This window comes from Chinchilla lanigera, unplaced genomic scaffold, assembly GCF_000276665.1.
Source record: "Chinchilla lanigera isolate Chin_1 unplaced genomic scaffold, ChiLan1.0 scaffold00084, whole genome shotgun sequence".
Taxonomy (NCBI): domain Eukaryota; kingdom Metazoa; phylum Chordata; class Mammalia; order Rodentia; family Chinchillidae; genus Chinchilla; species Chinchilla lanigera.
The window spans coordinates 8,301,230-8,316,048 of NW_004955485.1; the positions used below are offsets into that span (position 1 = coordinate 8,301,230).

At 44.5% G+C, this 14,819-nt stretch overlaps 1 protein-coding gene across 1 annotated transcript in view; it reads left to right on the forward strand.

Moving 5' to 3' along the window:
* Positions 1–14,819, forward strand: part of LOC102024117 (chromosome unknown open reading frame, human C10orf76) — a gene marked incomplete at its 5' end in the record, with an annotated part of 155,381 nt that overhangs the window by 3,445 nt on the left and 137,117 nt on the right. Inside the window, 6 exon segments of the mRNA XM_013504087.1 lie at positions 369–476; positions 4,144–4,236; positions 4,965–5,039; positions 5,780–5,866; positions 11,352–11,408; positions 13,203–13,246. Of these exon segments, the coding sequence (XP_013359541.1) occupies positions 369–476; positions 4,144–4,236; positions 4,965–5,039; positions 5,780–5,866; positions 11,352–11,408; positions 13,203–13,246 (464 nt within the window).

The following is a 14,819-nucleotide window of genomic DNA, read 5'->3' on the forward strand; positions in this document are numbered from 1 at the left end:
ATCCTCCTGCCTCAGCCTCCTGAGTGCTGGGATTACAGCCGTGCACCACCATGGCTGGTCTACCATCTTTTTTTAATTTTTATTTTGAATATTACCGTTTATCTCTTTCTGCAGTGCAATTTTGAAAAAGAGGTTGGCCAAAAACAATAACAAGAAAAGGATGGCAAAATAAAAATGAGAATGCAAGTAGTCGAAGTTGGTGTCCCTTTTTAATTTCTGGGTTTTACACATGCTGAGCCTTGGGCTGTGTTTTGAATCTCACTGAATCTCATCTCATTCGATATTGAGGTTGATTGTGAGGCCGCAGACCTAGTGTTCTTCCAGTTTTGAGACTTCTCCCTGGAAATAATTCTCTCTTACCTCTGCAGACCTTGTGTGCCCTTATTCGTGGAGTCCATCAGAAGAATAAGTCCACGTCTGGGTTTGACATCATCAACATGCTGATGGGCTTCGACAAGGCAGAGCTGTGCATGAAGGTGAGACGGGCGCGTGCGCCGTGAGGCTGTCCTCACGACTTTCCTGGGGGCCACTGAGGCTCAGGTACTTGTGAACAGGTGATTGAATTTGGCTTGAATTTCAGATTTTTATTAAACAGATGTGTTTGTCTTAAAGGGAAAATTTAAATTCAAATTTGAATTGAAGCATCTTTTTCCTACACTTTGAAGACTTAGCAGTTATGATCTTACATTCATGTGAACACAGGAAATTCAATAAACTATAACAAGTTAATGTAGAAGAATTACTTTGTATTTTTTTAATTTTTAAAATTTTTAGAATTTTTCTGGTACTGGCAATCGAACTCAAGTCCTTGTGCTTGCCAGGCAGGCGCTGTGCCACTAAGCTATATCCCTGGCCCAGAATTACTGTTTATAATTTTTTTTTTCCAGTACCAGGAATCGAACTCTGGACCTTGCACTTGCCAGGCGGGTGCTTATGCCACTGAACTATATCCCCAGCCCCCTGGCTGGTCTTGAATTTGCTATGTATCTAGGCCTGGCCTTGAACTCTTGATCCTCCTACCTCAGCTTCCTGAGTAGTGGGATTATAGGCAAGTGTTATCATGCCTGACTTTCCAGTAGCTTTTAGTATATTCTCAGATTTAAAGAGCCCTCGCCACTATTACTTTCATTACTTTTGAAAGAAAACCTGTACCCAGTAGCAGTTATTCCTGTTACCTCTTCTCTACTCTGGAAACCATTAATTTGCTTTGTGTCTCTGTGAGTGTACCAGTTCTGAGTACATCTTATAAGTGGACTCATACACATGTTTTTTTTTTGTTTCTGGCATTTGCTCAGCGTGATATTTTCAAAGTCTGGTCATGTTATAAGGTGCACTACATTGGTATTTCCTTTTTATTGCTACGTAATGTTCCATGGGGTGGTGGTACCACATTGTTTATCCATTCCTCGTTTGTGGACATTTAGGTTGTTGCAGCATTTTGACTCTTGCTAGTCATGCGTGTCTGTGTGTGAGGTGTTGTGTGGCTCTGTTTTCAGTCTTCTTGGGCATATATGTGGGAGCAGAATCGCTGGGTCATGTGGTAGCTCTGTTGTTTTAGTTACTTTTATTTTGAGACAGGGTGTCACTCTAGTTCAGGGCTTGATCTCACTGTGTAGTCCCGGCTGGCCTCTTTACATGGCAGTCCTCCTGCCCCAGCCTCCTGAGTGCTGAGATTACAGGTGTGCGCCACCATGCCCGGCTCGTTACTTTCTCATCATTGAGACACGGCGCCCTGGTTTATTTGGCTCAGTTTGTAGAGGTTTCAGTGCATAGTCAGCTGGTTCCAAGGCGGGGCGGCATCATAGAGGGGGCTGGCAGAGGAGAAACAGCTCATAGAGCAGCAGCAGGAAAGGGGGAGACAGACCCTTCCAGGCCGCTCAAACAGTGACCGCCCCGACCAGGCTTCCCGGTCCCAAGTCACATTTAGTGGTGAAGTCCTTAGCGTACAAACCCATTGATGAGCGTCCACTCCCATGATGCAGTCACCTCCCCGAAGCCCACTTAGGAGCACATGAGGCTTGTGGGGGCGTCTAGACAGACACTTCAACGTCTACTTAATATTCGTGGGGCTGCTGTACCATTTTTTGGAGTAACTATGCCATTATGGTTCATGTTGTCCATATCACACGAACACTTGTTTTCATCTGTTTGTCCCATACTTTTTTAAAATTTTTGCGAAATGTCTATTAAAATCTTTTGCTTGCCGGGCGTGGTGGTGCACGCCTGTAATCCCAGCACTTGGGAGGCTGAGGCAGGAGGATCATTGTGAGTTTGAGACCAGCCTGGGCTACAAAGTGAGTTCAAGGCCAGCCTGAACTGCATAGCGAGACCGTGTCTCAAAAAGACAAAAAAAAAAGAAAATCCTTTGCTCGTTTCTAGATTGGGTTGTCTTTTTTTTTTTTTGGTTATCTTATCATTGAATTGTAAGAGCTCCTTACATATTCTGGATATAAGTCCCATATCAGGTATATGACTTGCAGTGTTTGATATTATCTTAAATGTGTTTTATTCTAATAGGAACTTTGTAGAACTAGACTACTATCACTTACTAAATTTAATTTAAGTCAGCCAGGTGTGGTGCACACCTGTAATCCCAGCACTCAGAAGACTGAGATATGAGGATCACCATGAGTTTGAGGCCATTCTGGGGTACATAATGAGACCCTGTCTCAGAAAACCAGCCAACCAGCCAACCAACCAACCAACAAACAACAAAAGAAATCTGCTGGGGTACCAGGCATGGCAGTACATAGGTGTAATCCTAGCACTCTGAGAGGCTAAGGCAGGAAGATGGTGATTCTGGGTGACCTTAACAAAACCCTATCTCTAAATAAAAAAATAAAAATTGGGCAAGGGATATAGCTCAGTCTGAAGGCCCCCTACGTTCAGTCCCTAGTACAACAAGAAAAAAATCTGGCTGGCATGGTTTCATAAGCCTGTAATTTCAGCTGCCTGCTTGCAAGGCCAGCTATTCAGGAGGCTGAGGCTGGAGGATCACTTATTTCAGGCCAGCCTGGCTACACAGTGATCATGCAAGACCTGGTCTCAAATGACAGAAAAAAAAAAAGGAAAAGAAAAAAAAATGCCTATATCAAAGCATTTTTACAGTGCTTAGGTTACCAAAAAAAGTTACTAATATACAGTTATGAATACACAAAGATTTAATACATAGTCATTTTTTTTTCGTATTGTCATATTTTAATTCTGCCCTCTTACAGTGCATATATACCTCATGATAAAATCCCAGATAGTTCCTTTATTGTTGTAGTTCCAACTATGGCCTATATACAGATGGCTATGAAACTCTCTTTAGCTTTAACATCTTGTCTTGAGTCTCAGAGTTGTACCTTCCATAAACATTTGTGTATTTTCACTCACACATCTTGTAAGCACCTCCTGACATGTCCAAATGTAATTCATCATTTCTCTTGTGTCTGTTCTTCCCCATTCCCTTCATTTCAGAATGGGGGTACATGTCTTGAAGTTCTCCAGGCATTGACATTTTTTTCTCCTGTGTGTGTGTGTGTGTGTGTGTGTGTGTGTGTGTGCGCGCGCGCGCACAGTAGTAGGGATTGAATCCAGGGCCTTCACATTGAGCTACAGTTGATTTTTTTTTTTTTTTTTTTTTGAGACAGGGCCTTGTTAAGTCACTAAATTTCCTAGACTAGGCTTGTGAACCTCCTTCCTCAGCCACCCAGAGTTCTGGGACTATAGCTGTGTACCACTACACCCAACTAGGTTTCCCCTTTTTTTTGGTACCGGGAATCGAACTCAGGACCTTGCACTTCCCAGGCAGGTGCATGTGCTGCCGAGCTCTATCCCCAGCCTGGTTTCCTTTTTTTCAGCTTGTCTCATTCTAATCTAAAGATTTATATATACCTGGCAGGCTGAAAACATTCATTTGGCTAAATTCCTTATTGTTCTGTCTGGTTGTACCAAAGTGTTTACCCCCAAAATACCTAGTTTGAAGTTTTATTTTTTCTCGTCTTGTAAGGCTTCGGTGTAGAGAGCACCGATGTGGTTTGGTGTGTGAGCAGTGTGTGTTCTTCATGTTAGCTTGTGTTCTGTAACCCCAAGCTGGACAAGCAGGGGGTGTAGATGTTTGTTCCGTATGGTTTAATGTTGCATTATTCTCTTTCTCAGAACTTGATGGAGAGTTTGGATTCATTGCTTTGTGCAGAAGGCTCTGAAAGTCTGAAGAGTTTATGTCTGAAACTTCTTCTTTGCTTAGTGACCGTAAGTGATCCATCTCTGTTTGTCAGAGTATTAATTAATACAGGGGCCAGTTTATTCGAATAGTTGAGCCCATGGTTAGAGGGGAAAGAGGGAAAACCCTTCTCCTGGGATATTGCAATGTCCAGGGTCTGCATGTGCTGAAGGAAGTTAGTGGCTGGGCCCCGCCTCCCGGAAGTCACCCTGGTGCGCCTCTGCAGCTTGGGCTCGCAGGCTGCAGGCTGTGGGGGCTGAGCCCTGTGGGAGGGCCTCTGCAGGAGAGCTACCGTCTCCAAGACTGTCCTGTGCCTCTTTCTCGTCAGAGCTCTCTTGAAATGGTCCCTGTTATTCCGAGTGCTTTATTTGCTCTGACTTTGATTTTATACCTGGAGGCGGGGCTGTACTTCCTGCTGGAAGGAAGAGGTGGGGTGTTGTTCATTGACTTCAGATGACTCCCTTTCTTTGCTGCTGCTTGAAGACTTGGATTCATAAACCTTTTCCTGTGCATTTGAGGAATGAAATCTGAAAAACTGTGAAGCCAGTGCTTGTGAGGGTATGAGAGAGTAAGCTCACAGCTGCAGGAGGTTTCCCTTAGCCCCCGTCTGCCCTCACAGTGTCTGCCTGTGGACTCTGGCCTTGGCTGTGCCGAGTGTCTAACAGACTGTTGCAACACCTGTGTTTCATTTAGCTGGCACAGTAGGGTATGTGTCAGAGAACCTCAGTAGACTTCAGAAACTTCTCATTGCATTCAGGTGACAGACAATATCAGCCAGAACACTATCTTGGAGTATGTAATGATCAACAGCATATTTGAAGCAATTTTACAGGTGAGTCAATTTTCTTGTGACCTCTGTGTTTTGGTACTGGGAATTGAACTCATGACCTCACACTTGCCAGGCAGTTGCAGTGCCACTGAACTAAATCCCTGGCCCCAAGCTCTGTATTTTGAATAGACCATCTCTTCAAGTTTCCTCCCCCTCTGCTTCTTCCCTCTTCCCTTTTTCCCTTTCTTTCTTCCTTCCTTTTTATTTTTGTCTTTTTCTAAATTTTTTTTTTTTTTTTCCTGTACCAGGAATTGAACTCATGACCTTGTGCTTGCCAGGCAGGCACTGTACCGCTGAGCTAAATCCCCAGCCCCTATTTTTGTCTTTTTGAGACAGATCTCATCATGCAGTTCAGGCTGGCCTTGAACTCACTTTGTAGCCCAGGCTGGTCTCGAACTTGCAAGGATCCTCCTGCCTCAGCCTCCCAGGTGCTGGGATTACAGGCGTGTGCCATCTTGCCTGCCCCTCTTTCTTTATTTCATTGCAGTATTGGTGAATTGAACCTAGGGCCTTTGCACTGAGCTATATCCCCAGTGCTTTTTTTTTTTTATCTTGAGATACGGTCTCACTAAGTTGCTAAATTACCCAAGGCTGGACTCAAACTTTTGACCCTCCTGCCTCAGCCTCTTAGAGGCCTGGGATTATAGGCATTCACTTTCAACTATCCCAAATTTTCTTGGTCTGTTTTCCCAGGAACCAGGAGTTAGCTCTGGGGAATTAAAAATTTATGGTTCTTGTTACAGATACTCTCCCACCCTCCAAGTCGTAGGGAACATGGGTATGATGCTGTTGTCCTTTTGGCTTTGCTGGTAAACTACAGAAAATATGAGGTAAGAGGACCCCTTAGTGGACATTTGTTGTTTTTAATAATCTTGCACATGGCCATTCCTGAAGTACTTTGCTTAACACAGAAGACATGTTCATGGTAAATGGCATAAAGAGTAGTTTTTTTTGAGATGATCTTGCCATGTAGTTTAGGCTGGCTTCAAATGTACTATGTAGCCCAGGCTGGCCTTGAAGATACAGTGATCCTCTTGGCTCAGCCTCCTGAGTGCTGGGGCTACAGACAGTCATGCACCACCCTGACCAATGTAAAGATTACTTAGTTTCTTCCTTGAGTTATGAGGGATGGAACCCAGGGCCTCTGTGCTTGCTGGGAAAGCATTCAATCATTGAGCTATACCCCACCACTTTTATTGATTTATTTACTTTTTGGTACTGGGAATTGAACTTGGGACCTTGGGTGCCAGGCAGGCATTTGTGCCACTGAGCTATATCTCTGGCCCTACCCCACCACTTTTAAAAAGCATTTTATTTTAAGACAGGGTCTCACTGTGTAGGACAGGCCAGTCTTGAACTTGAAAGCCTCCTGCATTAGCCTCCTGAGTAGATAGGATTGCAGACATACATTTCTATCCCTGTCTGATAAACAAAACTTTTAATTTCAGTATGTGGGGTAGAGAATATAATTGTTTAAAGGAATTCTGTAGTATAGTTTCTAATAAAATTGATAAATATCTCTTAATGTTTTTAAACCTAGCTTATTAGAACCACCTATGAATTTTTTATAGAGAAATTTTATTTTATGTTTTGCAGTACTGGAGATTGAAACCAGGGAACACTGAGCCACATCCGCAGCCCTTTCTAAAATTTTCTTTTATTTAGTTTCTTTTTAAAAATTTGTATACATTTATGATACATAAGATTGCATTCATCTTGGGGAATTGGTACATGTACATTTCGCGTCTCGGTAATTTCTACTTACTGTTCCCTGTGCCCTCCCATCTCTCCCTTTTTAGAGTTTTATTTTGAGACCAGGTCTCACTAAGTTGCCCAGGGTAGCCTCAAACTTGCGATCCTCCTGCTCTAGTTTACTGAATAGCTGAAATTATGGGCAGGTGCCTCCATGACCAGCTGAAAAGAAAATTGGACTTTATTCTAGATACACCACACTAAATCAGAATTTTGTTTGGAGGGGGTTGGGATATCTTCTTAAAGATCCCCAATTCAATATGATTATCATCCAGAATTAGAAACCACTGACCCAATGCATCTGTTTTTGAAAGTCTTTTTCTGTTTTGTTTTTGTTTTTGTCTCTTTTTTTGAGACAGAGGCTGGCCTTGAACTCACTTTGTAGTCCAGGCTGGCCTTGAACTCACAGAGATCCTCCTGCCTCAGCTTCCTGAGTGCTGGTCTTACAGCAGGTTTGTGTCACTACTGGGATTGTAGCCAAGTGCCTCCGTGCCTAGCACATTGTAGGTTTTAATTTGAAGAACAGAACCCAGAGATTTACACATGGGTTGGTATGTGAGGTTGATTCCTCTCAAAGGCAGAATACAACGAAAAGGAAGGGATGCACTCAGGAAGGACAAGGGCCTCACTGGGGGTTGTTTGTAAGGAGCAGGAAGTGTCTGACAGAGTCCTACACACAAGGACTCCTTCCAAAGTTGGGCTCTGCATTGAGGAAACCTGACTTTCTTCACTTCATAAGGAGCAGTGCTGTGAGAGATGGAGAGAGAATTTTGTTTTTTGACCTTCTTGCTCTTGCTTAGTGATTTTATTTTATTTTTTGACTGTTCTAGGGGTTGGCTCCAAGGGTGCGCAGCCACTGAACTGTAGCTCCATCCCGTTTAAATTTTTTATTTTGAGACAGGGTCTCTCTTTAGTGTCCCGAACTTGAAATTTCCCTGCTGTGGCCTTCTTAGTAGCTGTGGTTACATGCTGCCCTCCTAGCACATAGTGATTTTTGATAGAGTTCATAGTTAGACTATTCAGACAGGTTGAAAGTGATAGGTAACACAAATCTGGATTTTTTTTTCTTTTTTGGAATTAAGGTCTCACCATGTAGTTCAGGCTGGTCTTGAACTCACTATGTAGCCCAGGCTGGCCTCGAACTTTGTGGTGATCCTCCTGCCTCAGCCTCCTGAGTGCTGGGATTATAGGTGTGCACCACCATGTGTGGCTGGACCTTATTCTTATAAGGAGAAAATGGAAGAAGGAAAGGGAGGCTGTGAGAAAGAAAACTTAAGGAGGGATTGGAATATGTGGAGCTGTGTTATAAATCCCAGGGGCTGATGATCACTTTCAGGTTCTTGGAGGAACAGATGAATGGGGCATAGAACCACTAGTAAATATATAATTTGTCACCAATACTGTTTAACTGGTGACCTGGAGGGGCTGGCACGGTAGCCATTATGATCCCTGTCATGCACCAAAAGCCTCTGGGCCTTATTCTAACGGTAAAAAAAATAGCTGAGGAAAAGTGCTGCTCAAACTTAGAGCTGAGTTGCATGTGACGGGATGTGCCAGCGTCAGTGCGGAGCACTTCTGAGCACTTTGGTGGGTGCCGGCCGTTCCGAGGCACCAGTTGGTGTCCAAATGTAAACTGAGCCCTGGCCCAGGCCAGTAGGGCCCCTAAAATGTCAGCCTGAAAAATTGGACGTGGCCAAGAGCTGGACACAATCCTTTTGCTGAGAGAGGTGTGCATCTATGGTCTGTCAGAAGCTCCCAGAAGAATTAATATGGTGGGCCAGGGTGAGCTAGTGGGCATAATTTATCTGGGCTTTGCAGCTTTTGATGTCAGTCACTCACCAGAACCATTAAGAAAGCCTGGTGACAGTGGAGCAGGAAGCCTTTTGACAGAAACATGAAGAATTCCAGATGAACATACTAAAACCAAAGCCTGTGAACTTTTATGAAAACTGGTAGCGAAGTTGTGCTGGGCAGAATAGCATTCTGGCTGCTGGCACCACGATGCACGGGGAAAGCTGTGACCTTGCCGTCCTGGTGTGGGGTGTCAGGTGGGTGGGGTGCCCAGGGAGGGGCGGAGAAGGCGGAGAAGGCGCTAGGCGTAAGGAAGAGAGGGGATGGGAAGACGTCGTGCAGTATGTGCGGAGTTCTTCCACTTCAGATAGTGCGTCTTGTTTTGATCGTTTCATCTACAGAGATAGAAGGGGCAAAAAAAAAATGTCTCGGGAAGAACTGTAAAAATGGTAAGCAAAACTTAGACTGGATCAAGGCAGGAGGACAGTGTTAGACAGGACTGGTTGCTTTCAGGGAGGTGCAGCCGAAGATAGCACGACAGTGTTAGAGTGATGCTGTAAAGGGTCACTGAGTTTGTAATCCTGTCCTGTGTGTGCAAAGTAGTTTGAAAAAGCGACTGGCTTCATAGGTGTTTATGTGTGTGTTAGAGAGAACCAGCACCAGAGAGTAAAAATCCTTACAGCATTAAGATCATGACCTTTTAGGCTGCCTCACTATCCTGGGAGGAAGTGCCTTGAAGTGACTCAGACCTCAGCTCCTGCCCTTAGCGTGATATTTCTCAGAAATTACAAAATTATATTTTTTTCCCCCTTTCCTGTCCTCTCCTGCCTTCGCCTTTTCACTCCTTCTGTCTCTGTCTCTGTCTCTGTCTCTGTCTCTATCTCTGTCCCTGTCCCTGTCCCTGTCCCTGTCCCTGTCCCTGACCCTGACCCTGACCCTGACCCTGACCCTGACCCTGACCCTGACCCTGACCCTGTGTGTCTCTCTCTCTCTCCCTCTGTCTCTCTCTGGACAACTTTATGAGATACTGTCTCAAAAAAAAAAGAGAGTATTTTACGTCTCTTAATTTAAGTCTTGTAGCAACCCAGGACAGAAAATACTTTTTACAGATGAAGAAATTGAAGTTTAGGTTAATTAATGTGTCTAACTTTTTATAATTAACAAGTAGGGGATCTAGAACTCAAATCTTTGCTTTCAGCCACCTTTTGTTCCTAGCTGCTGCTAAAGTGCAGGCTGGTCTTGGTATTCAGATGACCCATATTATCACCTAACGCAGTCTGCTTTTGAGAAAGTAAGGTACTAGGGCTTGGAAAATTATGACAGGGAAATAATGGTCTGCTTTTCTAGCATTGCTGTCATGGCAGCAGCACCTGTGGGGCAGCCTGCTGATGGTTTGCTTTCCTAGGGATCTGCTCGTGTGGGCGTTGCCTGAAGTTCGTGGTATCGGCAGGATTTGACTGTTGGCTAAAGGAGGACATGTAGAGAGCCTTCCTTTTGTCAGTGCATTCTGCATCCTTGGTCTGTGTTACATAAACCTCACATTTTGGCTGTTAAGAAAACTCTATTCCCAGCTGACATGTGAAAGACATCCTCAGAAACTTGATTAAATGAGGTCTACGTGGGGGGTTAGCCTTTCAGATGGGTTTTCAAGTTTCTTAGTAATGAGCTTTCTTGGTAGCTGTGAAAACTGCCAGTCTGAGAACTATTGTTTCTTCCCTCCCTTGGGTTAGAATTAGTGCCTGATCCATGTGAGATCTGCCTCACATACTGTGTGGGTGGTTTTCAAGGTGAGCCGGTCATTGGTTCCTGTCCCGCTGGTAGGAGATAGTCCAGTTATTTAAGGAGTTTAAATACATGTGCCTTTCCATGTGCTGCCCAGTTGAGACTGGGTCTAGAAAAACTCAAGAAATCTCCCTGTGCCAAAAGCGATGGGACAGTGGTTAAATCCAAGTGTCCTGACCAGATTGTTGCTTTTATAATTGCATTCTTTTTTCAGTTCTCCTGCGGTGTTATTCGGGTATCAGATCTCCATAAATGGCCTCTCTGGCTGTTAAACAGCTGCCACTTCCCACCCCCAAGGTGGCTTTGTTTTACGGGTGGGTGAGCCAGTCTTCCCATGTAGTTTGTGAAATGGTTAGGGAGCCTTTGGGATGAGAATGTAAGTTAGATATGCAACTCATGGATATGCACCTTATGGCAGAGAAGCTTTTATGTCCCCCAAAAGATAGCTCTCCTTGTAACTCATTGGGGAAGGACAAAGTGAGTTCTGTGGTGTGTTCACGTGCTTCTTAGAAACAAGATGGAAAGAGGGGAGAAGTGGTGGACAAGCCTGAGCTAATTCAGTCTAGAAGAAAATGCAGGGAGAGCAGAACTGGGGTGTGTGTATGTATGTGTGTGCGTGTATGTTTGTGCATGTGCACACAAACAAACATGTGTGTACTTGACCACTGTTCACACGTGCTGGGAGATTTACTGGAAATGCGAGGAGTCAGCAGGCAAGGTCGGTTGCCCTGGGTATGAGGAACCTCACCATAGAGAGGAGGCCTTTCATAGCCAGGTGTGGCAGTGCACGTCTGTGGTCCCAACACTTGAGGCTCTGAGGCAGAAGGACCGCCACGAGCTCAAGGCCAGCTTGAAGTACATAATGAGACATCTCAAAAAAACCACAGAAGAAAAGGCCTTCTAGAAGCATTTTTGTGAACACTTCCTGAAATAGTCCGTGGGCTTTCTTAAAGAGGTCGTACTCACTTAGACTCTCATCTCGTTTAACAGTCTGTGAACCCTTATATTGTGAAGCTATCCATCGTGGACGACGAGGCTACTCTCAATGTGAGTATCTGGATTTTGTGTGTTATCTTGCTCACATTTAGGGGCCTTACTTTCAGGGGACACTTAGAGCAGAGGGTTTCTGTGCCAATTTCATCTGCCTGTAAAGAGTGAACTGGATAGAGCATCAGTGCTGCTGTCGTAGTGTCAAGGAAGGAAGGTTCGAGAGGAGACATTTGCTTGGTGATCGTGATGAAGTGGTTGCTTATTCATGCTGCAGTGTGCCCAGGCTGGCTGTGCTACAGAGTTGGTTAAGTTACGTATCCAAGAGGAAGAAAGCACAGATGACTGAATTCTGGGAGGTTCCTTCTTGTGGAATCAGCGATATGATATCCACAGCCTGGCTTGTTGACTAAACTATGAAAGATAATATGTGTCTGCTGTGGATAGCCTTGAAAGTCTGCAGAATAACATTTGACATTTTTCTTTTCTTTTTTGTCTTTTTGAGACAAGGTCTTACTATGTAGCCCATGCTGGCCTTGAACTCACAGCAGTCCTACCTCAGCCTCCCCAGTGCTGGGATTATGGGCGTGCATCACCATGCCTGGCTTTGATCTTTGAATATAAGTAGATCTAAGCTGACCAGATGTCTGGCTTTATTTCTTTGCCCATATTTAAAAAATGCACACGTTTTACCATGTGACCTTACTTGACCTTTGTGTCACACCTCACAGGTTCTGAGGACTTTTTTTTTTTTTCTCTTTTTGAGACAGGGTCTCGCTGTGCAGTTCAGGCTGGCCTTGAACTCAGAACGATCCTCCTGCCTCAGCCTCCTGACTGCTGGGATTACAGGCATATGCTACCACGCCCGGCTCTGAGGACATGTTGATAGGTCATTTTAACATTTATTGGATGCTTCTTTCTTTTTTTTTTTTTCTTTTTTCTGGAGTTTCTTTTGTTTTTCTGAGACAGGGTCTCGATACATAGCCCAGGCTGGCCTCGAACTCACAGTGATCCTCCTCTCACAGCCTCCTGAGAGCTGAGGTTACAGGTGTGTGCCACCATGTGTCTTCTAATTCTTCTTGCCTTGTGGTCTGAGGCAGTGACTTGTCTGTGTGCATCTTCATTTAGCATGTGACTCATTGTCAGTTTTATTGTGACTTTCCAAGATGTTTGAAGGCTTGTTGCTTGAATATTCTAGCTTAATCTTTTCTTTGGAAGTAAAAACAATTCCAGTGAAATTGTCAGTAGTCTCCAGCTGTTTTTTTTCACCTTGTTACTCAATTTAAAGTTTTATCTGAGCCAGGCATGGTGGCGCATGCCTGTAATCCCGCCTGTAATCCCAGCACTTGGCAGGCTGAGGCAGGAGGATCATTGCGAGTTCAAGACCAGCCTGGGCTACAAAGTGAGCTCAAGGCCAGCCTGAACTGCATAGTGAGACCCTGTCTCAAAAAGACAAAAAAAAAAAAAAAAGTTTTACCTGGAGCTGGGTTGTGGTGGCTCATGTCTGTAACCCCAGAACTCGGGGGGCTGAGGCAGGAAGATTGCTGTGAGTTTGAAGTCTGCCTGGGCTACATAAAGAGTTTAAAGCCACTACATAATGAGACCCTGTCTCAAAAAAAAAAAAAAAAAAAAAAAAAATCAAATCAGTCTGGAAGCATTAAGTAAGGTTTCCAAAGAAATTCTTTTTTTGCTCTGACAGTGCCTCTCAGAATCTCTGTTCTCATTATTAGCTCCAAGGCAGCACTCCTGGGGCAGGGACCTCAGGGTTTATCCTTCTCCCTGGCTGAGTCACAGCATCACCACTAGCCCGGAGGGTCCATTGCTTATTTCAGTTTGCTGTTTTTTCTCTTCCAGGGAATGGGGCTTGTGATTGCTCAGGCTTTATCTGAATACAACAGGTAAATGCACCTTTTTCATTTGAATTGGTTCAGTAGGTAATAGACTTGTTAGAGTTCTCTTAGCCCTCCCCTGCATGTTCAGAGGTGTAGCTGCATGCAGGTGTACCTGCAGTAGCTTAGCTGATGGTATTAGCAGGGGTGTTTTTGACACCATGGAAGAGTGGCCACCAGGTTAGCATGTACCTTTAGTCTAAGCAATTGGGCATCTTCTTTTGCAGACTTTGGTATTTTATTGCGGAACATTTTAACCATATTTCTAGCTATAAGCAGGCCTTTTCTGTTTAGCCCAATTACATTTTCTATGTAAAAAAAGCTCAGAGCACCAATTTTTTTTTTTTTTTGTCTTTTTGAGACAGGGTCTCGCTATGCAGTTCAGGCTGGCTTTGAGCTCACTTTGTAGCCCAAGCTGGCCTCAAACTCGCAACGATCCTCTTGCCTCAGCCTCCCAAGTGCTGGGATTACAGGAGTGCGCTACCATGCCCAGCCGAGCACCAATTTTTTGTATTCTCTTTTTTTTTTGAGACAAGTTCTCACTATGTAGGCCAGACCGGCCTTGAACTCACTACATAGCCCAGACTGACCTCAAACTCTCAGCAGTCCTCCTGCCTCAGCCTCCTCAGTGCTGGGATTATAGGCATGGACCATGTCCAGCTATTTGTACTCTTAAAAGGTAAAAGGGGGGCGCTGGGGATTTAGCTCAGCGGCTCAGTGCCTGCCTGGCAAGCGCAAGGTCGTGAGTTCGATTCCTGGTACCAGAAGAAAAACAAGAGACAAAAAACAAAAAAAAAAAGTAAAAGGGGGTAGCCAGGTGTGTAATTCCAGCTACTTGGTAGCTAAGGCCAGAGGATTGCAAGTTTGAGGCCAGCTCTGGCAATTGCAAGACCTTGTCTCAAAAGTAAAATAAAAGGGCCAAGGTCATCTAGGGTACTTGCCAAGCAAATAAAAGGCCCTAGGTTCAGTCCCATGTGCCACAAAGGAAAAGGGATCGAGGAAATGGGGAGTGTGCTCAGGGGTAGAGTGCTTTGTATGTACAAGGCGCTGTTTGGTGCCCAGTAACACAAAATAGGTAAGGAAGCGAATACATAAATAAACGGAGAAAACAGCATTGAGTTAGGTTTAGTCTGATCAGGTGTTTTTTCAGTTTTTTCTCCTTGGTCCTGGGGATTGAACCCCGGGCTTTATGCACGCTAAGCACATGCTGACTACCGAGCTCTACCTCCAGCCTGGACGCCTTTTTCTCGTTGGTGATTAGCCTCAGCTTCCCGGGGTTCCCGTCTCTCTAGGAGCTTTCTCTGCTGGTGCTTGCTTTTCTTCCAACTAAGTGTGGAGACGAGAAATACCTTTAAGCCTGGAAAAGGGCAGGCATGGTCTTTGTTCCTCTGTGGACTTCCCTCACACACAGTTGGGTTTGGGACTTCAGATCTGTCCCATTTCTACAAATGTTTTAGCTCCCTGATTTTCCTCCTTCTCCTTCAAAAACAAACAAGATTTTTTACTGTTACAGCCTTAAAGCAATTTTACTGTCACACTTTTCAAGTAAGTCTGTTTGGGAAATAAATGGTTCAGCCATATG